At 42.5% G+C, this 26,074-nt stretch overlaps 1 protein-coding gene across 3 annotated transcripts in view; it reads left to right on the top strand.

The window, feature by feature from the left end:
- srgap1a (SLIT-ROBO Rho GTPase activating protein 1a) overlaps positions 1-26,074 on the top strand; it is a 117,897-nt gene that overhangs the window by 27,224 nt on the left and 64,599 nt on the right. For all 3 annotated transcript variants that reach the window (XM_034685674.1, XM_034685672.1, XM_034685673.1), the window contains exons 2-3: positions 11,837-12,032; positions 22,485-22,647. In XM_034685674.1, the coding sequence (XP_034541565.1) occupies positions 11,837-12,032; positions 22,485-22,647 (359 nt within the window). The remainder of the gene's footprint in view (positions 1-11,836; positions 12,033-22,484; positions 22,648-26,074) is intronic.

Here is a 26,074-nt window from a genome sequence, read left to right as displayed (position 1 = left end):
GCTCAGAGTGAAATATTGTGTGTTTATGTCATAACGTTGAAACTGTGATTTATTGTGCAGCCCCATACACGGTTAGATCTTATAATATATCCCACAGGACGCTGCTTCACCCATCAGTGTGAATGCTTAAAGGCCAGACTTGTTCTCTGGATCACTCTGGCCTTCAGTGCTTACACTGAAACTTTCTCTGTGGTCCTGGACGCTGATAAAATGTCAATTCAGATGTTTTTATTGGGCACACAGTGCCAGCTCTTAATACGTTGAGATAAAACGCTCTGGTAAAGCTGGCAGTGTGCTGTGTGTAGTTTGGCTGTGTTGGATATGATTGTAGAGAATCAGTTCAGTCTTGTTGATAGTCTGTAATCCTTCAAACAGACTTGACTCTTCTCCACTTCATAACTTTCTTCATGACAGTTTTATTCCCATCAAACATGAAACACGCCACATTTTAATGCTTGAAACGTCTCATCACAGACAGAGCAGGTATGGCGCATGCTGGTAGAAGAAATGAGGCCTGGATGTCAGTAATTTAATCTCTGCAATGATGTAATCTGAGGAGAAAAAACACACAGGAATCAGTGACACATTCCAGCTCTCATGCCCAGATGTGAGTTAGAGGGATTGTTAGGGTCCAGCATACCGAGTACATGATATCATTCAGACTGGTCACACTGTTGTAATGAAGTCATTAGATAAAGCCTCCTTCACATGGCAGCATATCGCTGCCACAGCTTTAGTCATGGTGTATGCGTGGGTCTCTGGGTCGTGACTTATTAGCCGTAATGAGTCAGGATGATAAAAGTAGAAACTTCTCCTATCTGAAAACGTCCATTAATCACTCAACCATTTACAAGTTTACACCGCCTACAAGTCATCAGCCTCCACTGGTCACAAGACACTCGTCAGCTCTCATCCCTGAAGTGTCCCCCTGTCCAGTGCAGGGCCTGCCTGCATGCCACGTGCTGCAGATAAAGCACTCAGCGGCAGCCCAGTGGAACAGTGCTGGTAAAGATTCAGACACCCTGCAGGTCTTTTAGTTCCCATCCATCTGCCTCTTGTTAACGGTGCAGAGAGTGCTTCAGGAGAAGAGAGCGCTTCAGGTGAAGAGAGGGGACAAGAATTTGATGGCTTAAAAGTTCAGAGTGCTCACAGAAGTGTCATTTAAATCTGGGTTTGAAAGAGAGTGCTGTAGAAAGGGGCCGCATGGTTTTTGTGGGTAGTTTCATCGGCACAGGTGTGTGCCATGTGCCGTGGCGGGCAAAGGTCCAATTTAATATCTCCCACATTCCTCTCTGTGCTCCCTCCAGCATGTCACTTCTCTTTAAATATAGAACCAAAAACACGGCCGTGTCACAGGGGCTGCATTGGTTTTTAGAATACAGGCTCTCCTGCTGCACCGCCACATGAATGTGTTCAGTAAAAGGGGTTATCAAAAAGTTTGTGACTGAATGTGCACAGACACCAGCTGCTGAAGCAGATCAAATAACAGATCCCTGGTTAACACAAGACCCAGCATAAAAGCTAGCTGCACAGTGAGTCATGCTCCATGGAAATTGTCAACGTGGTAGGCACATCCTTGGTCTGATTGCTCATGCGGTATGAATGTATTAAAGAAGCAAGAGCATGAATGAAAGCCCCATGAGGATCAAGTATGGCAGTGGAGCCTTGTTGGATTATCAGAATACTTCAGACTGTCAGAAGACGACCAACTGTTGATCCTCAGCTCTTGCAGGCATGTGATCCCAATCCCGCTGTAATTGAAAGCTCGTGCTCCGTTACAAACTGATCGCCGTTTCATAATTACCTTTGATGGCGCTTATCCTGGCTCATCTCCAGCCTCCAGAAGAAGCACGGGTTACTCCCCACAGTCCCAAACCCCAGATCTGAAGCAGATGGTTGGGCCGGGCACCAGTGGCGGCTGGCCAATAGGGGCGCTAGGGCGCCGCCCCACCAACCACCACAAGACATTAAAAAAAAAAAAAAAAAAAATTGAAATAATAAAATAATATTCTGAACTGTATATATATATATTTTTTAAAATGAGCAAGATTAATATTGTATAGTTAAATAATTATTAGCAAAGCTGTTTCGTTCATCTGTGTTGTCTGATTGGTGACGTATGTTCCCCATGGGTTTTCCCCATAGACTGGTTTTCTCCGGTTTTCCTCCGGGGCGCAGAAATCTTTGGCCATAGACTCTCGTTAAAAGTTGTACATGCGCAGTAGCTCCTCTTCAATACAAGAGATAGGGCCATGTCGGGGCGCACCTTCCCTGCGCCCAGAGCTGAATGCAGCTTGATTTACAAACCACCACCCTCCTGTCATGGGGCTGACGTCACAGCTGTGTGTCATCAAGCGCGGCTGATTGACAGCTCGAGCCGTGGGAGTAGGAGACGATCGGACAGAGATGCAGAGAAAGTAAATAACTCAGTGAAGTCACTCAAAACATCACCTTTAGAGAGGAGAACATACCAGGAGAAGCTCCACGTGAAAGAGCGTGGACCTGATCAGCCGAACATCAACATTAATCATCAGTCCAAAGACAGAGGGAGACAATACACCCGGTCTTTTTCCAGGACCTGGTTTAGCAACAAGGCTAACTACATGCAGTGATGCTAATGCGTTAGTCTGCTTTCCCTGCCTCCTTTTCCAAACATCAGGATCTGACCCATCATGGATTAAGACAGGTATTACTGATTTAAAGAACTTTTCAGAAAAGTTAAACTGGCAGGAATAGTAATGCTATTATTTGACAGATTATTTGTTAACAAGCATTATACACAGTGTAACAGTGCCCTCTGCTGGCGAGCATGTAATGTCATTACTACACACACATTAATTGGTGATGCATGAATAATATCTACACCTCTTTAAATAAGTACTGAGACAATGATTAGCTTACACAGCTTATACAAATGGTAAACACAAATCTTATTAATCAATGATCAACTGAAGCTATTTAGCCTACTGCACCAGTGGCAGCCTGAATACTGCAGCCATGAGACACCATCACCATGGTCACTTATCTATTACAGGTGATGCAGCAAGACAATCAAATGAATGTTGCTGAATCTGAGAGGTGCTTCTCAACACTGAAGAGAATCAAGACCTTCCTCAGGAACACAATGTCACAGGATCGTCTCAATGAATTGGCCATGCTCTCTATGGAGAAGAAACTTGTCAAAAGCATCCCTGACTTTAACCATAGAGTCATTGAGAAATTTTTTTCTCGCAAGGAAAGAAGAGCAAAATTTATGTACAAAAGTTAGAACAGTACATGACATTACAATGTTGCTTTTGCTGTTTTCGTGTATGTAAATACACTGGTGTGATACCCCAGACATTTACCAAAAAGCAAGCAAACATGTACTATTTTGGAGTTGTAGCCCCCCCAGGAGAAAACTCCACCAGCCGCCACTGCCGGGCACCCTCCTGTAGCGGCACTCCCCAGGCCTCAGCTGCTATTTCAGGTAGTGATGATGAGCCACTCTGAATGTGGAAATGCAGCACAGGGACTGATGTGGTTCAGCTCGTCCCAGATAGCTGGTTGTGGAGACTGTAATCAGCTTTGAGAAACTGGAGAAACTCCCTGAGTGTTTGTAGTGGTACCCAAAGACGAGCATGTTGCTGCACTCAGCAAAAGCAAAAGATGCTTTTTAGACGGATTTGCCAAGTTTATTTGGAGCATCAGGACGGAGCATGTTGAGAAGATTTTACTGACGCATCCTCTGAGTCAAACTGGTTTGAGCAGGAGAGGATTATTTTCAGTCCAATTTAACAGAAATGTACCAAACTGTCCAGCAGTTTTTTTTGTCACTGGGTTTCAGGATCTTAACATTTATCTTAACATCCCACAAAGAGCTGAATCAACACATCAGTTTGCTCAATACCTTCAAATTAGACAAATCGTTGACATTCTGGAGAAGTGAATGACAGCTTCTGAGTCATCTGTGACTCACCTTCAACATAACAGCATATGAGTGAGGTAGACTAAGGTTGTTACTATTTTGAATTACTTCTTTATACGACAATACAGTCACCATTACTTTTATATTCCATAGTTTGGACAAAACAAACTGATCTACATTTTCAACCTGCAAGCTGCAGGAAGCAAAGGAGAGAGGAAGCCTGAGCACAAGCAGCAGTGGTTCGTCAACCCAGAGCAGCTGCAAAGAAGACAATCAGTAAAACAGATGAATAGGACGTTACTTTTACATTTTTTAAAAGTGGTACATTTGAAAGAAAATTATAACCATATCCACATGCACAAACGGTATTGGATTTTCTTCCTGCCTGCAGTGTGTCTCTCTGCTCCGCCCTCCGTCACAGCCATATCATTAACAGGTATAATTCACAGGCCACTAGATACTGGTTTTTGTGAATTCCTTTTGGCGTCTCATAAAAATGCCCACAGACTGTTTACAGACTGAGAGCAAAGGAGAGACACATAGGTGTCACCTTTTCCCTATATGTTTATCAGTCCTGACATGTGGACTGTTGACGGTGAACTTCACAACACAACAAAACACAATGATTGATGCCCATTAAATGACCACTGTAGTACGAAAATACAGACTCTCTGCAGATACACACTACACCACACACTTCTGGATTATTGTTAATAAATCAGAGGAAATGTTTTGTTTTGAATCTGTGCATTATTTTTTAGGGAAAATCATTCCAAAATAACAAAATGAACCAGTTTGGGATACACAGGAGTTTGTTTCTGTGACATCAAAACAGGAATCAATATCAATTGATCATACTTGCATTGTACAGGAGTTTAAAATTATCTTGTTGTTACAACTTGTTTATCTCTGGAGAAGAATAATTACAGCTTCACTCTGTTAGCTTCTGCAGCTCAAATCCTCTGATGATCGTCTGAAATCTGTCAAGTCTTTTGTCACCCTCAGACTGTTTTAGTTTCCGTCGTACGCTGATCGTGACAGAGCTTGTTTTCCAGCACAAGAAAATAACTTGACTCTGTTGCCCCCTCACAGAGGGTGGGTTGTTTTCACTGAAGCCTAGTTTCTCTCTCTGGAGGTCAACAATGTGGGTCAGTACCCATCCTGCTTACGAGGCACTTTCTTTGACAATGAAACGGGCCTATCCGGCAAATCAGAAGCCATTCTGAACTGCAACTTTGGACATATTTGTCTCCATGAATGGGGTTATGGGAAGTATGTGATGTGGCCTCCAGAGGAGCGACTGGATAAAGTCCAGGCCAGAAACAAAAGGGCTCTGGTCCAAACTGATTAGCACAAAGACCAAACTGCTCGCTCTCATTGTGCATATCGACATCATGTGCATTCTGCGCCTCGTTGACTGGATAACTGTCAGTCAGCTGGAATTGTTGCTGACAACTTTATTTGCTGTGCTTTAATTATATAAGCCACTTTCCATTCATGACAACATGAACCTGAGCGTGAGTTTAAATGAACGTGGAGCTTTGTTTGCGTGCATACATTTCAGAGAAAACAGTGACTGTTACTTTTCTGCAGCATGACTGCTGTTTCCCTCCTGTATCCTGTAGTGTCATTTCTCAACAAAGTGTACAGGTGCTCTCATCTTCCCTTGGCTCCAGGGTTTGAAAGGGATCACAGAGGACTTTGATGCCCCCCTCTACACACACACACACACACACACACACACACACACACACACACACACACACACACACACACACACTCCCCCTACACCCAAATCCCTCAGCATAGAGGACTCCACACGTGTTTACCATACAGATGACCTCAGAGCGACAGGAATGCACCACGTAAAAGTAGAGGAACACTTGTTATGACAGTGAGATGGATAAACTTGAGATGAACTTTGGATTGCATTGTTTTATTGTGAAAGAAGTCAGGCTGCTGCTTACACTTTGTAAGAAAACTGATAACTAATGTCACCTGCAGCAGAGGGATCACATGACGGAAGATCTGTTTGACTTCCTCTAACAGTAAACAGACGTAGTTATTCACTTCAAATATTTACATGAAGACTTCTCTTATGTCATTGTCGAACTGCAACCCAAGGTCATGTCCACACCTGAACCTGACGGTGCTGTAAACACACGTCAACACACTTCTGGAATTATTCCCTGATGTTTTCTGGCGTTTGAAAATGATTTTTAAATGTTTTATACCTTTCACATGACAAACATTTCTGCTACGACCCGTCACTAAGTCACCTTTTGTATTGATGCACCCCTTCAACACCCTGCGTATTTGTAATGCATATAAATTTGTGCACTCTGAACATTAACATACATTTTATGTGCAGTTCCAAAACATCTTACATACAGCTAAAACAAACAATTAATCATTACGTCAGGTCACATCACGTTACGTCATGTTACGTTAAGTTACATTACGTGACGTTACGTGATGTGATGTTACGTTACGTGATGTTACGTTACGTGACGTTACATGGAGTGATGTGACGTTACGTGGAGTGACATGACGTTACGTGGAGTGACGTTACGTGGAGTGATGTGACGTTTCGTGACGTTACGTTACGTAACGTTTCGTGAAGTGACGTTACGTGATGTGACGTTACGTGAAGTGACGTTACGAGAAGTGACGTTACGTGAAGTGACGTTACGTGAAGTGACGTTTCGTGAAGTGACGTTTCGTGAAGTGACGTTTCGTGAAGTGACGTTTCGTGAAGTTACGTGGAGTGACGTGATGTGACGTTACGTAATGTTACGTCCAATAAGATACATATGTTACGTTACCTGATACAAGGCCTGTGATAAGAGGTAAATTACAAGGCAGACATATAATTAAACATCATGATACCAGATCAACTGAAGAACTAAAAATGACCCTCATGTGTAAAGTACAGAGTTTATGTCATTAGCGCCACCCGGAGGAGTTATGAAGTAGAGACGCAGTGAGTCAAATTGGAAGAAAAATTGAAGTATTGCGATTTGGCACCAGTGATATGAACAGTAATGCACAAGTCAGGATGAGGGTATAGTGCAGCATCTATATTTGTACCATCCATACTGTGCAACCCCCGCCCACCATCAAATGTACATGTTTATAGGGTCTGTAGAGACATTCATCTCTATCTTTGGAGAAGCAGAATCCCATCTTTACTTCAGCTGGTTAGACTCTCATTGGGTTTTCAGTTGACTATTCCCATTAGTAATCTGATCATAACTCATCAATGCCCGATTATTCTGCTTTACTTCCTCTAACCTCTCCTGCACAAAGTTTAAGACATTACTCTTTATTGTTCTTTTTTTATGTTGTGCAAACAAACAAAAGTAAACTAAAGTACCCCAGTGGCTAAAATGTAACATTTAATGAACTCCATGTTTCAAGTTTCCATATTCATCCACCAGCAGTAAAAGACAAACAGATGAATGAGAACAGCTGTTTGGTGTGTGATACTGAGATTTAAAATCTTCATCACAGAGGGAGCAGGCGGTCGTCTTCGTGCAGGATAAGGCGTATGGACATGACTTTAAAAAGTATTGATTCTTAGTATAAAACTGCAGCAGTAGGCAGAGTCTCTTCATTTCTGTGGTTATCTCTCTGGTTTTAGTTTGTTGTTGCAGCTGAGTTTTCATAAACCCAAGTGAGTTCTCAGTCTGTGTCCTACTTTCAGGAAGTGCAGACCTGTAAGCCTCTCTGACAGCTGGATGCCTTTTATCATAAACTCCTCCACACTTTGACGTGGTCCTGCAGATTCAATGGCCAATGCTGGACTCAGAAAATGAATGATTTAATGAGTTTCTGTGTGCAGTCATGAATGTAATTGTGTTAAATGATCCACTGCGCTCTGTTGTGTCGGTGCCGTGCTAGCTTTGTTTTAATCCCACGCCCTCTGGAGATGGAAGACATTGAAAGGTTCACCCATTCATCAAGAGGGCCAGGTGGACAGTCTCATATAAAATCTGTCTTTATAGTGCTCACTGGTGATCTTTTAGTTTGGTCAACAGCCTGTTGGTCTCCATGTGGAACTTTTGAGGTCTTCATTGCAGCCAATCATCTGTTTCTCTTTTAAACCCTGTCGCCCGATTCCGAGTTCACACTCGATCATTGTGTTTGAGTTACTCTTGTCCTGTAATCAACATTCATGCAGATTTAGTTTCATTAAATGCCTCCCTTGTGTCCTGTCTGTCTCTATCTAAGAGCTTTATTCCTCATGAGTGCCAGAAGTAAGGAGCTGCTACTTTAAGATGCAGAAAATCATCAACAGGTTTTGAACTTGATGTAAATCGTTACTTTATAATACTTTAGAGATCTAATGCTGATGACTGGAACGGAGCCTTTTGGTAATTCGATTACTGCATCAAGGACAAATGCCAAAGAAGCCCCTCTCTCTCTCTCTCTCTCTCTCTCTCTCTCTCTCTCTCTCTCTCTCTCTCTCTCTCTCTCTCTCTCTCTCTCTCTCTCTCTCTCTCTCTCAGACTAGAAGCTTTCTAATTGAGTCAGCAGCTGATTAGCCATTAAGTAGATGGACGCACTGAGATATTGATGGTATACCATAAAGCCTCTTAGGGATCTTCTGGCTTCAAAAGCAGTTATTGCACTTTGTCTTGTTGAATACTTCTCCTTTTTTCACTTACTTTCATATTAATGAGAGAATTCATTAAGCAGCAGAGTAAGACTCTCAAGCAAACGTAGGTCTGATTTAGTTTGTTCAGAAATTCAAGACTGTGCTGTCCTTGAAATGATCTGAATCCTCTCTTAGACACTCATTTGGGGTTTGAATTATTTCAAACTGTATATAAAGGTGGACGACACCTCCCTACCTCCTCTTTTTGTAAAGCGAATCCAAAATACTCCCAAGAAACATGGAGGAGGCAGGCTTTGTGACCTCGTACAGCCAGTCAGGAGGAAGAGCTAGAAATGTGTTTGGCCTCGCTTTTAAGGAACTGTGATGTTGCCTGTCTTTATAAGCAGTCTGTGCCACAAATAGGGAGGTTGACCATTACAAGGGTCATGTATTTGCAATGAGAAATACACCTCAGAGCATGTGGGGATGTTAAAAGCATAATTTTAAGTCGTTTTTAATTGCATCTTATTACTGCAGCCAGAACAGAAACAGTTGGTTGTAAAGTGAACGTTAGAGGCTCAGTGCTTACAGGCACTGGCCATTTCATCCATCAAAGCAACACAAGTCACCTGTGGAGATCCTGCGACGGACATACACACACTCAGAGAACAGTTTCTAAACTCGAACAGATGCAGAGTAATATTCAGAAAGCTGTTTTTGTGGCAGAGCTGACATTCAGGCTGTCCTACATATGAAACTGGGCAGAGCTGCATAACCTGCTGTCAGGAGACCACTGGAAGAGCGTGCACCCTTACATAAGAAGATGTTTGATAAGTATAGCTTGTTTATTTGGGACAAATTCACATTACCATAACATTTGGAATTCAGAAAGCAAAGTTATTAATAGTTCTCTTCAACATCAACGTCCTCTCTTTTTAACGTCCCTTACCTCGCCTTTTGTGCTCTTGTTTGTTGATAACTCATCATTTTCTCACTTCAATCTTTGTTATATTTAAATGTGCTACCTCATCTTTTCTACACTACTGCCTGATAGATTCTATCATCTATTGCTGCTGTGATTTTCCAAGCCTGGCTTGTAAATTTTCTTAACATTAAGATTATAAAAAAAATCATCCAGTTAGACAGTTATAACTCCGTAGTATTCATTTTTTCAGGGTTCCCCCTCTCATCCTCTCTTGCATGAGTACCTGATATATATTTTCTTATTTACAGCACAAAACAGGACTTCAATTATGTAGCTCCTATCATACAAACATGTAGCCCAAAGTGCTTTTCCCTCGTATAGTCTGTCAGACTGTCCTGTCGTGAATCCCTGGTGTAATGGGTTTCAAAGTGCAGAACATGACATCAAATTCATGTTGTAAGAGTTACAGGGTTTGCATTGGACACATTATATTAATGCTATCACCTCTGTAAACTTTTCTGATCATTTCTGCTTCATGCTGACTCTAAAATAGAACAAAAATGAAAATAGATCAAATTTTAAAAAATACTTCAAGCTCCTTTCAGGAACTTTTGGGTAGATTTTGGCACCTCCTGTGGACAAAGCTGGACATTTATCTCTGTGCTGATTTTGTCCTGTACATCTGCTTTATTTTAATGTCTAATGTGCCGCTCACAACACATCTTTGACGTGATATATAGATCTTTAGAAAGGCTGTTTTTTCAGTGTGCCATTGGGATTTACTTGCATTTGAAATTACATAATTAAATAATCCTCTTCCAGGATGTCTGCTTTGCTGCGGTAGGTTGTATAAACACACCAATATTAATTTGAGTCTGGTTTATAACCACTTAAAAACTCCTTACAGTTGCTTTAAATAATTAAATAAGATTAATTTATTGTCGATCATGGTAATGGTAATAATGTTTCAGCATTAAGCCTTTTTTAAAGCGTCAAAAACGGGTCAACCAGGTCAGACCTGGAGGTTTAGTTTTTAGAATTATGGTCTAATAATCCTGCTTCACGTGTTCCCAAGCACTTAATTATTGAGGGTTAAAGCAAGACTGAGCTGGCAGTACCCTCCTCTGAGTACATGATCTTAATATATTAGTGTTTGCATTATTATTTCCACATCGTCCATGAGTGAGGACAATTCAGCGCACATTAAACGACGCTGAAACAATTATCCTGTCCTGTTCAGCTGATGTGTTGTTCTCCACGTTGCGTCAGCGAGCCAAGAAGCAGCCACGAGCCCTGACAGTCTGTTACCTTTTATAACGACACCCGGGCCACTGAATGGTGCAAATATACTGTGAAGGCATGTTGCAGCCTTGGTACTTTTGGCCTTTATTATGAGGGATCACTCTGTGCCTCTGCATTTGTGTGTGTGTGTGTGTGTGTGTGTGTGTGTGTGTGTGTGTGTGTGTGTGTGTGTGTGTGTGTGTGTGTGTGTGTGTGTGTGTGTGTGTGTGTGTGTGTGTGTGTGTGTGTGTGTGTGTGTGTGTGTGTGTGCGTGTGTGTGTGGCTTTAAATCACCTCATTAATCTGTTTCCTCTGCTGAAGATGTCTGCTGCTGCTACCTTCCATTAGCAAAGATCCATTACACACTGCCCTGACCAGAGAGGACACGCAGAGGAAACAACTCCTGTGCGAGTGTGTGTATGTGTGTGTGTTAGGTTGTCCTATAGAGCATGTTAGTTTAAATGAGCTGTGATCTGACAGGCGTTATTCCTCAGAGAGGACCTCAGAGGGTCATTACCTGCACACACTACCTGTTTAAGCGCGCTCTCCTGTCGCTCCCCTTCTTGCTGAAGGGGCTCCGGTTTTCAGTCACACTGATGAGGATGTGCATGTGTGTGTGTTTGTAACTGAGTCTGATGGGAGTCTGGTCCCATTCGTCCTGGAGTTATATTCAGCCTTAATGAAACACCTGAGACCAGTTTAGTTCACCTTAAATCTCTACCAGGGTTCAGGAGACTCATAACTGAGGGATAATAAGCTGCACTGGGCTTTTCTGTGTCGTTGATGGGTACACACTCTGTAAGATAAGAGAAGATACGATATGCAATGTTTCCTACAGAATGATGGTGTACCTGTGGAAAGGGAGGGGGTTTGAAAAATTTAGACACATTACCCTCTCGATATTCATTTCTAAATGTGCTTTTTTAATCCAACATATTTCAGTGTTAACGACAAAGTGTTTGACAAACAGTGACTGAAATACTCACTGAAACCTGACACCACAATTCAGTTTGTCAGAACAACCTCGGACAGACGACTTTATATTGACGATGTATGCTTTATCTCTGCCATCGGGTACATGACTCTATATTGATCTACATCTTCTCCTCCTGTGTCTCCTCAGAGATCCGGGCCCAGTTGGTGGAGCAGCAGAAATGTCTGGACCAGCAGACGGAGATGAGGGTCCAGCTGCTGCAGGACCTCCAGGATTTCTTCAGAAAGAAGGCGGAGATTGAGATGGAGTACTCCAGAAATCTGGAGAAACTGGCCGAGCGCTTCATGGCCAAGACTCGCAGCACCAAGGACCACCAGCAGTACAAGTAAGGAGACGCTGTCCTGTTGGGTTTTTATGAGGTTGTCTGGACCATTTATGTGCCTTGGATACTCTCAGAGGGTCAGGACTCTGAGAAAGTTACTTTATATAAGCGATCAGATGGAAGTCTGGCTGGATATCAAGATTTTGTTGAAAGGATTTCTGTTCTTTCTATTATTTTGCTGATGAGCGGCATCAATCTCCTGCTCACACCGCAGATTCAGTCAAGTTCAGTCCCTGAACTCTGAAAAATTTCAGAACAGTGTGCCACAAACTTTTCAAACTATGGCTTGAGATGAACAAGGTCTAAACTAAAAGATAAACAAGACAAATGATTGACCAAAATTTTATGCAAATTTCCTTCATGTGGCACTTTTTTGCTTTATGTCCCCCTGTTTTTGCTCCAACACAGTCGTGTCTTTGTGTAATAACACGTACGTTTATCTTTGCACATTATTCTGTCCTCATCTTTAAGACTTTTTCTTGCCGTGGAGGTTTATATAAGGTCCAATGAAATCCTTTTTGAAATAGTTTGAAGGACCTCTGTGCAGACTGTTCCTTCCTCCGCCTGGCTCCCTCCTCAACTCGCTCCATTTATCTCCCTCATGCCTCACAGTTTGACTCAGGGCCTTTATGCAGCTCCTGACACAGTTTAGCATGCTGTATTCTTTGGCCTTATAACACTGTTGGAGTCTGCTCATGGAAAAAGCAGACATTAGCATGTTGTTTGAACTTGTGGTGGGAACGAAAGTTAAATGTATGTTTGCCCTCGTCGTCTGCAAATAGCCGCTGCTCTCTGTCTGGAGCTGCAATGGCTCCAGCAACTGTGTGTGTGTGTGTGTGACTGTGTGTGACTGTGTGTGACTGTGTGTGCGTGTGCGTGTGCGTGCGTGCGTGCGTGTGTGTGTGTGTGTGTGTGTGTGTGTGTGTGTGTGTGTGTGTGTGTGTTGAAGGGACTCTGTGGTTTTTATCGTGTGATGTACAGTCTGGTCACTTCATTCACAAGCTAAACACTTGGCGTGTTTCTTGGAGCATAATTCTTAACCAAATACAAGACGTCTGACTAACATTAAGAACCTTCCTGTGGGCTTTTTTTTATCATGTGGCCTATATTTTTATATATTTTAAACCCGTACAGTGAGACTTCTGTGCTCTCCATATTGGGTTGTTTTTTCTGGACTGACCTTTCAGTGGTGTGAAGTAGTATGTTTCATTCTGTCTGTCGCCTCAAGCCTCATTTTCACTCGACAGGTCAGCTGTGTGCAGCAGAACGCTGAAGTGAAGCATTAAAATAAGAAATGGTAAATCTGTCCCTAATTAGTCCAGACGAGCTGCGTTCAGAGGGACCCACTGCTGAGGCTTTGAGTGGAGCTGCATTCTTGAGTCTGGTTTACATAACGCTGACGAGATGTCACTCTAACAGTCAGGAGTGAATGAATAAACACTCTGTGTGACATGTTTAGTGTGTTTGGAAGGCAGTTTCTTCCTCTTCTGCCTAATTTAGAAAACCCAGCTCCCCCTGAAGAAGCCACACGCTTCCTCTCTGCACACATGAAGGGTTGGTTTCTGCTAGAGCTGACAATCTCAAACAGCATCATGACACACACACACAGGTTAAAGCTCCTCCTGTATCATCTCACACTCTGCATAGATATGAACGCAAGTGAAGCTGCAAACATGACCCAACAGTGGCATCCCACCAAGCTGCAAAGACAGGCTTTTGAGTTTTTTTGTATTTAAGGCCGAGCTGCAGATTTTCTTGCTAAGGCTATATCCTACACATGTCTAAGTCCGCCTCTCTCATAAGCTCTTTGAGGCTTAAAGAAAACTTTTGCTCTCTAAGAGTTCTGCCCAGAATCCTCCAGGAGTGAAGTGAGGTAGAAAACACAGACTTGCTCCACCTGTGAAGTGAAACCAGCATCAGTTAGAGAGGAGTGCACAATGTTCTGTTATTTCTGCGTCAGAGTCTGTGAAAAAGCCAGCAGTGGAAGATAGCAATCTTCAAGTTTTGAAGACACTTTGACATTTTTTCTTGGATTCAAGGACTCAGGGAATGGGAACTTGTAACTCTTACAGATGCATTAGAGATGATACCCATTCAAATAAACTTTTTTATATGACTTATACAGTTTAATATTCTAAGTTAGATCCTATTAGAATACCAAACACATTTTTTAGGGATGTCCCAGTCATAATTTTTGGCCCCCTGATCCTGATCCAATTGTTCAATATTGAATATCTGCCGATACCAAGTCCTGATCGGATGCTTGATCAGTTTGCGCAGTGAATAGTTGCCCAGGAGTTAAGAGAGTTGAGTTGCCCAGTTCATTTTGTGGATTCTGTTGCATGTTTAGTTTTTAGTTGTTGTATCAAATTAGTAGTATTGAACACAGCTCTTCTGCTGCCGCCTCGTGAAATGATCATACTGCATATATTACCAATTTCCACACTGCGGACATTTTTGTCACTGGGTTGCTAATACTAATGTCACAGACTATCCTGTGTTTGGTATGTTTCTGCCTTTTCAAACTGGTTGACCCTGGACCTGGAGAGTCACCGTAGGGTGCTGTAAAGTGATTTTTGTTGCTGCAATACGCCGCTCACAAGTGTTGCAATAAAATTTAAGCTGTGGCTGGAGTTCTGCATCCATTTACTTATTACAGTTGGGAAAATTCAGGACGCTCCACTACACTTGTGCATTTGTGTTCATCTGCAAATTGATCTCAGTGACATGGGACTTCCACCAGATCCATGGCCGGTCCGTCTCCAAACCGCTGTGGTCGGGCTCCATGCTCTTTTGTCCGTCAACACCCACCGGCTGCTTTTCAGAACGGAGCACAGAGCAGGACCGCCGGACTGGAGTCATGTGACAAGGGTTTTCCGTGGTAATCACTGAATCAACGATTGTCTGACTCCACTCTTTATCCTTATTGTCTTAATGGCCTCTGACGTGCCGCATCAGAGACACAGCCGGAGCGCAATGGAGTGGATCCAGTGGGAGTTAACACATTGACTAGAATGAAAACCTATCAGTTCTGGTGACCGGTGGATCAGAGACGGATTGGGGACGGACTGGACACGGATCTGGTGGAAGATGGCCGTGACAGCTGATGCCAGTGATTGGGTGAGATGATCAGCTCAAATGCTTGATCACCAATCCATTACAAAATGCAGAGATCGTCTCCAATCTGAAGATTAGATCTGAAGTCGGGACATCTCTAGTATTCTTGTTTAGAGTAAGAGTACACTGAAGAATAAACTCCTGAATAGGACTGCACATCAAATCACATTAGCTGTTTTCATATGGCCAGTTAAGAGTGTAATATTCACTCCCCTGTAACATCTCACCTCCAGTGTGAATGTCTCACAGGCGTAATGGTGGGATTGAGTTGTCTTACCTTTGTACCGGTATTGGAGCCAGTAACAGAGGCGTTGTGACGGGATCACTTTGGCTGAACAGCGGTGTGTGTGTATGTGCATGCCTGAGTGTGTGTTTATGTGAGGCTCCCACTGTGTGTTTACATGTCAATGGTTAAGGTTTTATCATTCCCTTTTTGTAACACTGCCTTTAATATTACAGTCACCCACCTTCACATCATACATCCAGCATGAAGTGCTTCAGCCTCCTCTTGAAGCAGTTTGTTCTGTTGGAAGTTTGATTTTCCTGCTGAAGTGAGAGTCCTCTCCTTCCTTCATAAACACACTCCTCCCTGTAAAGTAGCATGCATTAGCCTACATATTTCACTGTGTAACACTTCATTGAGTATAATTACACTCCCATCAAACACTATTTTCCTGCTCCACTGTTCTATGTGAAGGGATCTTTGTGTCTCAGCTGTAAGTTTTGTGTTTGGCTCCTTCATTACCATCAGTAGTAACTAACTGCAGTGTGCAGTAATGGAAAAAAAATGCAGAGTTTCAGTTAAAGTTGATAATGAGGTGTTATTAAGTCGACTCAGGAAACTCAACAGGACACACGCTGTTCTGCATGATGCAGTGTGTTTATCCAAACAGCAGCATGTCTCCCTGAGCTGCTGGCTTCTTTAACGTTTAGTTTAGAGCAGCAGAGGCGACAGTGTTCAGTCAGGACTGCATCACATGAATGTATGGATTTAGACTGGATGTGAAGACAATGAGTGAAAGGTTCAGATACACTGGAGTCTTTCTTCTTCCTTCCTCACATCACATCATCCAGCACACAGTGTCGGTCTGTGGGAGAGACATTCAGTCCTGCCTGTACTGTCCGTTTGTGTTTCAGTGGATGTTTGCAGAACACACACACACTCACAAATGAACAAATGATTACAAACACTCCCCTCTGTCTCTCTGGCTCTTTCTTAACTACACACACACTGACACACACACATGAACCAAACACTGTATTATGCAGAGTTTGTTCAGGGAGGGACACGGAGATGGTGAGCAGAGGAATCATTGAATTATTTATTTTGCCAAAGCCACAGCTGGGATCAATCTAAATCGTCTGCTTTTATCCTGAATGAAGTTTCTGGTTAGAGGACTTCCTCTCTTTGTCTGTGAGGATAAAGAGAAAGGTGTAGAACATGCTGCAGCTGCAGACATTGTCAGACGTCACCCTCTGCAGAAGGGACTGGAATCACAATACAATACAGTTTGTGATGGGGGGCCCACGTTAACTACAATATCACAAAACAGCAAGACTGAGATAACTGGCAAAATGCAAACCAATCATAAAGATAAACCAATGAAACAAGATTCATATCTTTAATGTTCAAATTACATTTACAGAACTTTGAAAATACGTTGAGCTTTTAGGGCTTGATGGGTGTAACCAACCGGTGGGTGGAAACCTGCTCACATTTTAATCTTAAAACAAAGCAAACTTCTCTTTTTGTCATCCTGTTTGATGGAACCTGTAAAGAGTATTCTTAGGGGGGGGCATCTTTGCCTCTTGAATGGATAGGACAGCTTAAAAGAAGCAGGAAATGCGGGGAGCAGAGAGTGGGGGAAGACATTTAGCAAATGGTCGAGGCTGGGAGTCGAACCAGCGACTGCTGCGATGAGGACATCCGTACATGGGGCACGCTCTTAGACCGCTAGTACAACGGCGCCACTGTAAAAAGTATTTTAGCAGAAGTATTTTATTTTGTCACATTTTATTCATCCTTTATTTTACCAGAAATATTTTCATTAAAATACAAAACCCATTTAACAAGAGAGTCCTGGCCGAGACAGCAGCACAAAGTTTACCACAAAGTACAGAAGACAGAGCGGACTATAACAAGCAAAGCTTTCATGAGCTGTTACACAGTGTTCAGCAATAAGACATGAGGGTGCTTTGGTTCAATGAGTCATAATGCTGGTTTTAAAAGCTTCCCAGATTATAAAATGATCTAGCTTAAGGTGTAAGTGTGTGCATATCTTGTATGTTGTCTTTAATTTGCATTCTGCAGAAGGATCAGCTGTGATATTCCAGACATTGTCAGATAGTCAGTCAGGCACCTGTTGCATGCTTTGAAGAACTCTAACCTCTCTGCAGGTAAAGGTTTGGTCTGATACAGATTATCAGTGATCCCCTCTTGTCTCTCGTAGTGTGTTACACATAGACTGCAGGTTGCTGCAGCTCTAAAGGCCGTCACTACAGCTCATTAATAAAAGATGTTATCATCTGGTAGTCACTGGAGGACTCTAATGCTGATAAGAGCTCCTGTTTCAAAAACCCTGCATACTGAAGAGGTAATTATCCCTTATTGTCGGCATCCTGCTTCTGTAGGAGACTGTGATGTTGACCCAGTGACTGCAGGAGTAAGACTGCATGAATGAATAGAACACACACACACACACACACACACACACACACACACACACACACACACACACACACACACACACACACACACACACACACACACACACACACACACACACACACATACACACTAATAAGTTCCTGATGAGTTCTGTTGCCACGCACGTCCCTCCCTGCATCCCTCCCTGCGTCTCCTTGACTTCAGTTTCCTCGTTCATACCTGTGTTTTTTCCTCTCGGGGGGCCGTCTATCAGTCTGTGAGTCCGTCTGACCCAGTTCCTGCCCTGGCTGGGGGGGAAATGACGAGATTGAGGGATTTTCCTGTCATTATGTGGGGTAAGCAACTCCCAGAGGTCACTCTGTCGTCACTGCCTGTGTCAGTCCATTGCTTGTTTTCTCGCTCTGTCCTCTTTTCAGTGGAGGACTGCACTTTGATTTAGTAGGTAAGCCCTTTAATAAACATACTGCTGATACACTTCCATGGTGCGACATTACATTGCTTTTTTTATTCTTTGAGGGATTTTATAATAACTTCTGGGTCATTTCGTGTTTGGCGTAATTGCTCCTTTAAAGTATAACTCAGTTTAAAGAGTTGTGCTACTTTTTGTTGATTTATTATCACACATGCTCCCCAGGGAGGAGTCCTGCATTGTTTTCAGTTCAAAGTTGGAAAGAAGAGAAGAGATTAGGCAGCTTCAGTCCTGAATGTAAACTCTCTTTATCCTGCCAACAGTCTGCGTTCACTGGAGCAGATTTTCATCTACAATCAGATTTGTTTAATTTTTTACGACTGAGATAAATGCTCACAGATGGAAAAAGTCGAAAATTACTTTTTTTTAAAAAAATCTCTGAGGTCATCTTATAAACTTCTGTTAAGACTGAGCGTCAGTGGCCACCTGGACATTATGCATGTGCACATGCAAAAGTGATCATGAATTAATAAAAGCATGCTGCACACACGCGTGCTGTTTCATATATCAAGATCCATTGCCAAAGAGAAGTATTGCACGGCTGATACATAATGCAGAGAGGGTTTATGGTAATTGCTCTTTGACAGAGTGTGTGTACGTGTGTGTGTCCTTATGATGCTGTCCAGCAGTCCTGCTGCTGTAGCTCTGCGATCCTGTCTCTTATTCTCTCTCTTCCTCTGCACGTGTTCTGGAGTCGGGGCATGTGGCATCAGAGCATCACTCAGCTTTCAGTGAAATCCGTTTCTTCATCCTCTTTTTTTTTTCCTCCCCGTCTTTGACAAACGGCTGTGCTCTCGAATGCTCCCGGATGTTTTTCATGTCAGCGCGTTTGGCTCTGCCTTTATCAAATGTAGTTTGTTTCCTGTTTTTGCAGACTCTCAGGGAACATTTCAGCTGGTTGGAATGTTTGCATCAGTCATTCATTTTGAGAAATGTTTCATTTTTTGCTCGTGCAGCAGATGCTGGGCCACGGATGAAGGCTAGTTCAGGGCCGGGTCACTTGCTGAGTGCAGTTTCACCTGTTGTGTTGACAAGTGCTGCCTGTCTATGCAAACTAACTGTGTGGGGGCAAAGCACAGGCAGGTCTCCAGATGGTTCCTGCAAGACTTGACCCTAGACCCAACCGTAAAACCTCTCCCAAACACACACACACCCATGCACAAGCACACACCCTCATATTCATAGCAAGCAGGAGGAATGTTACAGATTAACCCAGAGGAAGTCAGCCTGCAGGCCTGTGCTTATGCAGGGCCCCCGCCTGCTCTGGCCTGGACAATGTCCTTCATTTAGCGTGGAAGCAGCCGGCACATGGCTCAGGAAGCAGCTCCCAAGCTCCAGGATTTCAGTCTTTGCCTTCTCTGCACTCTGTCTCTGTTACTGTGGCCTGGGGCTGCACTGGAATGGACAAAATGATAAGCACAATTATATTGATCAACATTGAGATCAGGAATATTCCCAATTTTAGGAGCATGTCTTTTATTGGGCTTTCTGTTTTATTTTGTGTCAAATGAAGACTTCAGATAAGGCTCCTCCTCTGGATTCATCTCTGAAAAGTAATGTTTCACTGTTCTGCACGACCGTCTGTCACTGGTTGTTGCAAAGTATTCCACTGCTGTGACATCGCTCTCTTGACTTTTTGCACACGGCGCAGGTGATGCCACATTGGAGGACTAACTGTGTGATGGAGTTGCATGTCTTTTGTCCAGTGTGTGCACTACTTTCCTGAGACTCTTGTTACCCACATCACACACGTCTTTTGCTGGATGAGGTGTGATTACATGATAATTTCCGTCTGGCTTTAGGAGTGGGATGGATAGGGAGCCAAACTGGACAAGGACGGAGAATTGTACCGCTTGGCCTTCATATACTCATAAATCTGCAGCTTGTGTGGGTTTTTTTCCAGGTGGTTGAACAGGTTAGCGGTGTTGCTTTGCAGCACAGACACAAGTTTCATGCACTCTTTGGCACAGAGCACTTTAATATTCAACACAAGCAGAAGTACAGTCATGTAAATGAACTGTTTCTTCAGTATTCAGTCTGTTCATCAACTTGCTACCTTTCAAATCCACTTAAGAGATATGACCACCAAACTATGTAAAGCGTATTTTCCCCAAAGAAGCAGTTAATCATGTTTGTTTGATAAAGGGAAATGATCATAACATTTGAAAAGCTGTGCAGCCAAACTGGCCTCTCTTCTCCTGCTCGTCTGTCCTCCTCAGTGACGGTTCATAAGAAATTCTACTTTTCAACTTCACTTACAAAAACATCCTCCGGATCATCCTTGTCTTCATTCCATTAAGTGTATTAAAAGCCCGTGGTGCTCTCTTTCCTGGTTGTAGAAAGTCAGCTCGGCTAAGAGCACAGAAAAAGCGCTGCCCCAGAAATGTCACCGATACAAAGTATTTCCAACTTTCCTGCGTAGTCTCACATATGGAGAGCTTTGAAGGCCAGAACCAGCTGTATATAGGACATTTAACACCAAGGGAGGCCTGTGACGCATCTCTGTTCTGCTTCTATAACGGGCTTCGGTGCACTTGAAATGTTTGCAGACATCATGCTCGTTGAAGAGCTGCCACTATCTGTTAGTGAAAATAACAGATATTGTCTTAAAAATGAGGTCTGAGACGCTGATGCACACACGGGGGGGAATGTTCTACAGCACTGACGCACGCCACTGGTGAGGTCAGGGTGAAACTTTTGGTTGCTTGCACTCAGAATTTCAGTGAGTTTTCAGGAGTTTATTGCAGCTGTGTAGAAATGTTTGAATAGCTTCTTTCCTTACTGAGTCCGTAGTAGATATCAAAACTTGAGTATCGGCCGATGCCAGGTATCTTTATGATATCAGCAGTCTTTTATTGCTTCCTTTTACTAGATTAAACATCACACTCTCAGATACCACCGACACTTTGATTTTTTATTATCTTATGATAATTTAGCTGGAACCTGAGCCCAGTTGCTCAAGAGGTTAAATCTGGATTAGACTGATCTTTATAGGGCTCTGATTTGGCTTCACAGTTCAACCGTCTGCTCAATATAACGTCTTTGAAGCAGGCGGCCGGAGTTTGATCCAGAGCTGTAACCCTTAGCCACTAGTCATTCCTCCCTCTCTCTTCCCAGTGTCTCACTCTGTTCACTGACCTGTGTTTAAATAGGAAAAAAATCCCCCAAAAAATCTAAAATTAAAAAGGAAAAACACGACTAAGAAATAATCAAATATTAAAATACACATAGGTTGATGAAATAATTGATGCAGTGATGCATCATTTGAGTTGTGAACAAAGATTTGTTATTTTTATTTTCTATAAGTTTACTTTTATTTAAAGAGGGCTTGTTTTGGGGTTGTTTGTTCTGTTTTTGTTTAATTTGTTTGTTTGTTATGTTGTATATGTGTATAATGTAAAAGGTAAATAAAAAATTATACAGTGAAAAAAGAAAACACATCATGCAAATATTGATTTATACATCGAAAGTAATAAAAAAAAAGATGAAATACACAAAATGAAAAAAAAAATGAAAACTTGATTTGTATGTCCACTTTTAAAAAATCCAGGATATTCTAATCTATGAAACATTTGAACAGGTTCTTAAAAGACAAATCTTGACTGGATCAACCTGAACTAGAAACAGACTTTTAAGGGTTACCAAATCCAGATTACCAGAGTTCTAAATGTGGCTAAACACTGTATACTTTGCCCACAGGGGGCATCAAAAACAACACAAACTTCAAAGTCCTTCTAGTTGTTTTAAAATACCTATTTGATGTTTTTTATAAGGAGAAAAAGTCTCTAAAAACCCAAATCTCATTTATCTCCTCATACATTCAGTGTTTCAGTAAATAATACTTGAAAATATATTAATGATTAATATCATTGTTTGACCAATTTAACAGTTTTATCACATTTTAATCCTGTAATCCAGCCTGGATTAGAATAATCCTGATTTTAGGATCAAAGTTATCACGGTCCTTTTCAAAAGTTTAAACAACAAAAAACTGAAAATTGTATCTGGATGGAAAAACAAGACTTGATCACCTGATCTAATCTGACTGCATTTTAGTTTTCCTTTGACCAACTCAAATCCAGGATTTAATCCCATCGTATTACATTTCAGCATCTGGGCCCTGCTGAACTTTTGGGGGCCATGACTGGTGGATTATGGTATTGATCTTTGACAAACCTCCCTGTTTCTCTGTGTTGTTCAGGAAAGACCAGAACCTTCTGTCCCCGGTCAACTGTTGGTACCTGCTGCTGAACCAGGTGAGGCGGGAGAGCAAAGATCACGCCACGCTGAGCGACATCTACCTCAACAATGTCATCATGAGGTTCATGCAGATCAGTGAGGACTCCACACGGCTGCTCAAGAAGGTAAGGGGAGAAATATACAAACTGTGGTTTCAGTCAAGCTGTTTCTGTTAATCAGGGCGCTTCTGAAACTTCTTTAGAGTAAAAACTGTAATGTGTAACTGAAGTGAGCATCATGTGATTGCCTGATGACCACAAGAGCTGTTTAACTCTACATGATGTCATGTTTGAGGTCTCTAAATGATTTGCCAATATGACCAGAAATACTTCTGAGGTGTTTTGTGGCTGGAGGGTTAAAAAAAATACAACCTTTAGGTGCAATCCAAAAGAAACTGTAGAGGAATCAGAGGAGTTAAAAGAAAAAGCTGACGACAACGAATGTGCTCAGAGAGTGAGGAGAAGCGATGCAACATGAACTGGAGGTTGCACAATGATTTCCCTCAGTGTAAATAAAGTAAATTTCATCCATCCTTCTGCACGATACAAGGAGGCACAGCTTCCTCTGGGATAAATCACACTGTGCTTCGTTTACAGGCTGTATTCAGTTTTCTTTTACATTGTACTGGACTGTGGCTCAACCTCTACCCTGACTTTTCTTTGATCAACTAAAACCAGAAGTTTGAAGTCACCACAAACAGAATCCAGATTCCTCATGGCGGTCAGCAGAGTCTCTGCTCGCTCATGTTACGTAAACAGCCTTTCACTTTCAATTAACTCACTCATTTGACAATATTTAGTTGAATGAAATGCAGGATATACGTTCATCCAGTACGAGGGTTCAGTTTGGTGTTGGATGAGCTGAAACTCTGCTGTGGTTCATTTTGGTGAATCAGAGTAAGGCAGAGGAACCTCAGTCACCACAGCTTCACATCAGTGTGCCTTCACTCGTCTGAAGACTGTGGCTTCATGGCTCAAACCGAGCCTCCGCTGCCTTTTTCCACCACAAAGACGACAACTCCCTAAAAGATTATGAGCTCCTATGCTGCAGGAGTCACATGAACTCACCGCAGGCCTAAATTACAAAGTGGCTTTTCTTTAGAGGAGCGCCTTTTTGTCAGTGCAACTTTCTTTTTTTTTTTTAAGACACTGCTCTCGTTTTCTTCTTTCCTCTACTGTAAGCAATGACCATCTGACCTAGTTTAAGAAGCAGAAATAAGACTCATTCATTGGCTTCTCCGATTGTAGGTACAGAAGCTCCACGCAGATCTTCACAAGGACTGACTGCTGCATGCAGAGTCTGTGTGTTACCTGCCTGTGAAATGTAAGCATGCAGGCTACTCTGACACCATCACAGGGAACTCAGCGTGATCACTGAGACAGACAGCCGGTTACATGAGGTAGAATTTGACTCCTGTTATCAGCAGCACTTCACATCTGCCACATTAATGTTAAGTATACGTCACCAAAGTGTTAACCAGCACCAGGGTGCTGTGAAGTGTTAGCGTTCAGAGGCTACACTTGCAGTGCACGTGCACATTAGACGTAACCCTGAACGTTGTTAGAGAGTAACACAATTGTGAGCCACAAGTTTTTTTGATTATAAAGCAATATGCCCTCTTCTATGTTTGCCTCTACTCAACATGAGTGTCTGTGCCGCAAAAGTCTCAAACTTTTGTGTGATAAAAGTAGGACAGAGGTTTTGATAAGTTTGCAGAAAAACAGATTGTGAGTCTATCATAATAAAGAAGAATGATTGGTATTGTAATTGCACGAACAAAGATATTGCAATGTACATTTTCCAATGTCGTGCAGCCTTAGTGGGCGTAATCTTTAAATCCTCACCTCCTGCACTCAAACAGGAAGCTGCTGCAGTCTGTCCTTTTCTTTGACACTGTTTAAGAGTTAATGCTTCTACTAATGAGACCAGATGTGACACACACTGGTTCATTTTTCAGATGTTGCTCTGGTTTCCTCCGCTGACTCACCACACTTTAATGATCATAATGATAGACTCCTTTCAAAGCTGAGTTATGTTTTTGGTTCAAGTCTGGTAACTCTTTTCTGAATCCTCAGAATCTGAAGGGAAATACACCCACCGGTCCTGCATTAGTCCCGTCTTTGCTCCACCTGCATCAAGACTGCTGTGGAACGTGCAGTATCTAACTACATTGTGTGATAGTAGTCCCTTTAAAGTTTCTCAAGGTGGATCCAGGTGACATTGTGTAGACAAATAGCAGACTGGTGGGAGGTACGGGTTCATAGCAGACCTGAGACTCGGCTCGCCCTCTAATTAAAGCCTCCCTGAGCCTTTGAACTGAGCAGAGCTGCAGAAACAAGACCTGAACAACAGAGGAGTTATCCGTGTAACGTGGGCTCTCTCACAGCTTCAGGAGACAGCTGTACTCTTGTCATCCTTCCAGCACATCAGACGTGTGTTTTTATTTCCTTGTTCGTTTGGGTCTCACGCTGTGAGGTGGAACAGCAGAAGAGGAGTCAGGAGGAGCCTGGCGTCTCTGTCAACATCCTCCAGTTGGCCTGTTTGTCGCCTGGCATGTGTGCTTGTTTTTTCAGCGGTCACTTTTCAAACAACGTCAGACACACCTTCTTCTGGAAACATAAAGATGGTCATTTCTTTGTTTGAATAAAGAGGCGAGTAGTGAACCTCTCTCTCTGCCTCTCTGCCTGTACTGATCTTATCCCATGCATTCAGTTTTCATTATTCATACAATCTGCTCTTTGTTTCCTCTGCTCTGTTTTATTTATGGAACTCACGCTCTGTGTCTGCAGCTACAAGGTGGATCCCTCTCAACCTGAGGCAGTTTTCAACTTTTCCATGGGCAAATCTTCTACTGGATTGTGTTTATGTTACAATTAGCATTTCTCAAAGAGGAAGTTTGGACATGTGTGAATAATTGAAGATGGCTGGACTCCATTAACCTGTTTCAGTTTTGCAGGATGGGGTTGTGCATGCTGGCTTACAGTCATACTGTTTTGACCTCCTGGACTTTTTGAGTAGAACCGAGCAGTGTTAGCTAAGGCCGGATGTTAAATACAGTTCATTTATTCACAGGTGGAGTGAAGCCTAGCTGTGGACGTTGTTTTTGCTCTGAGTGGTACCATGTCTCACCTTTTAATGAGAACATTAATCATATAGTTTGAGTGGGAAGGAAAGGACCACCACTTTCTTCTTGATGTCTGTTCACTGAGTATGTAGCAGAAGTCAGGATGTGCACAGTTTAAGATAAAAGCTTTGAGTCCAGCTGTTTTGTGGGGATAATTTTTGATTCACTATATTTGGATGAAGGGGTTGAAAAGGTATCAGAGCATCACTGATATTCATTCTTGTTCTCTGCAGTAAAGTAACAAAACGACTTTCTATATCAGGTATTTTATTTTGAGGGCCAATTTGATTTGCCCTTCGAACCCGCCCTTGTGGCCACTCAGGGAACTGCAGCTTCAAGCACCTCCTTCTTGTTTCAGTACCAGAGGTTGCTGCTTGACTCCCCTAATCCAGCCCCTGTCTAAATTCAAGAAAACATAATCATATTTT

The sequence above is a fragment of the Notolabrus celidotus genome, chromosome 6 (assembly GCF_009762535.1).
Source record: "Notolabrus celidotus isolate fNotCel1 chromosome 6, fNotCel1.pri, whole genome shotgun sequence".
Taxonomy (NCBI): Eukaryota; Metazoa; Chordata; class Actinopteri; order Labriformes; family Labridae; genus Notolabrus; species Notolabrus celidotus.
This window is presented reverse-complemented; position numbering and strand designations above follow the sequence as displayed.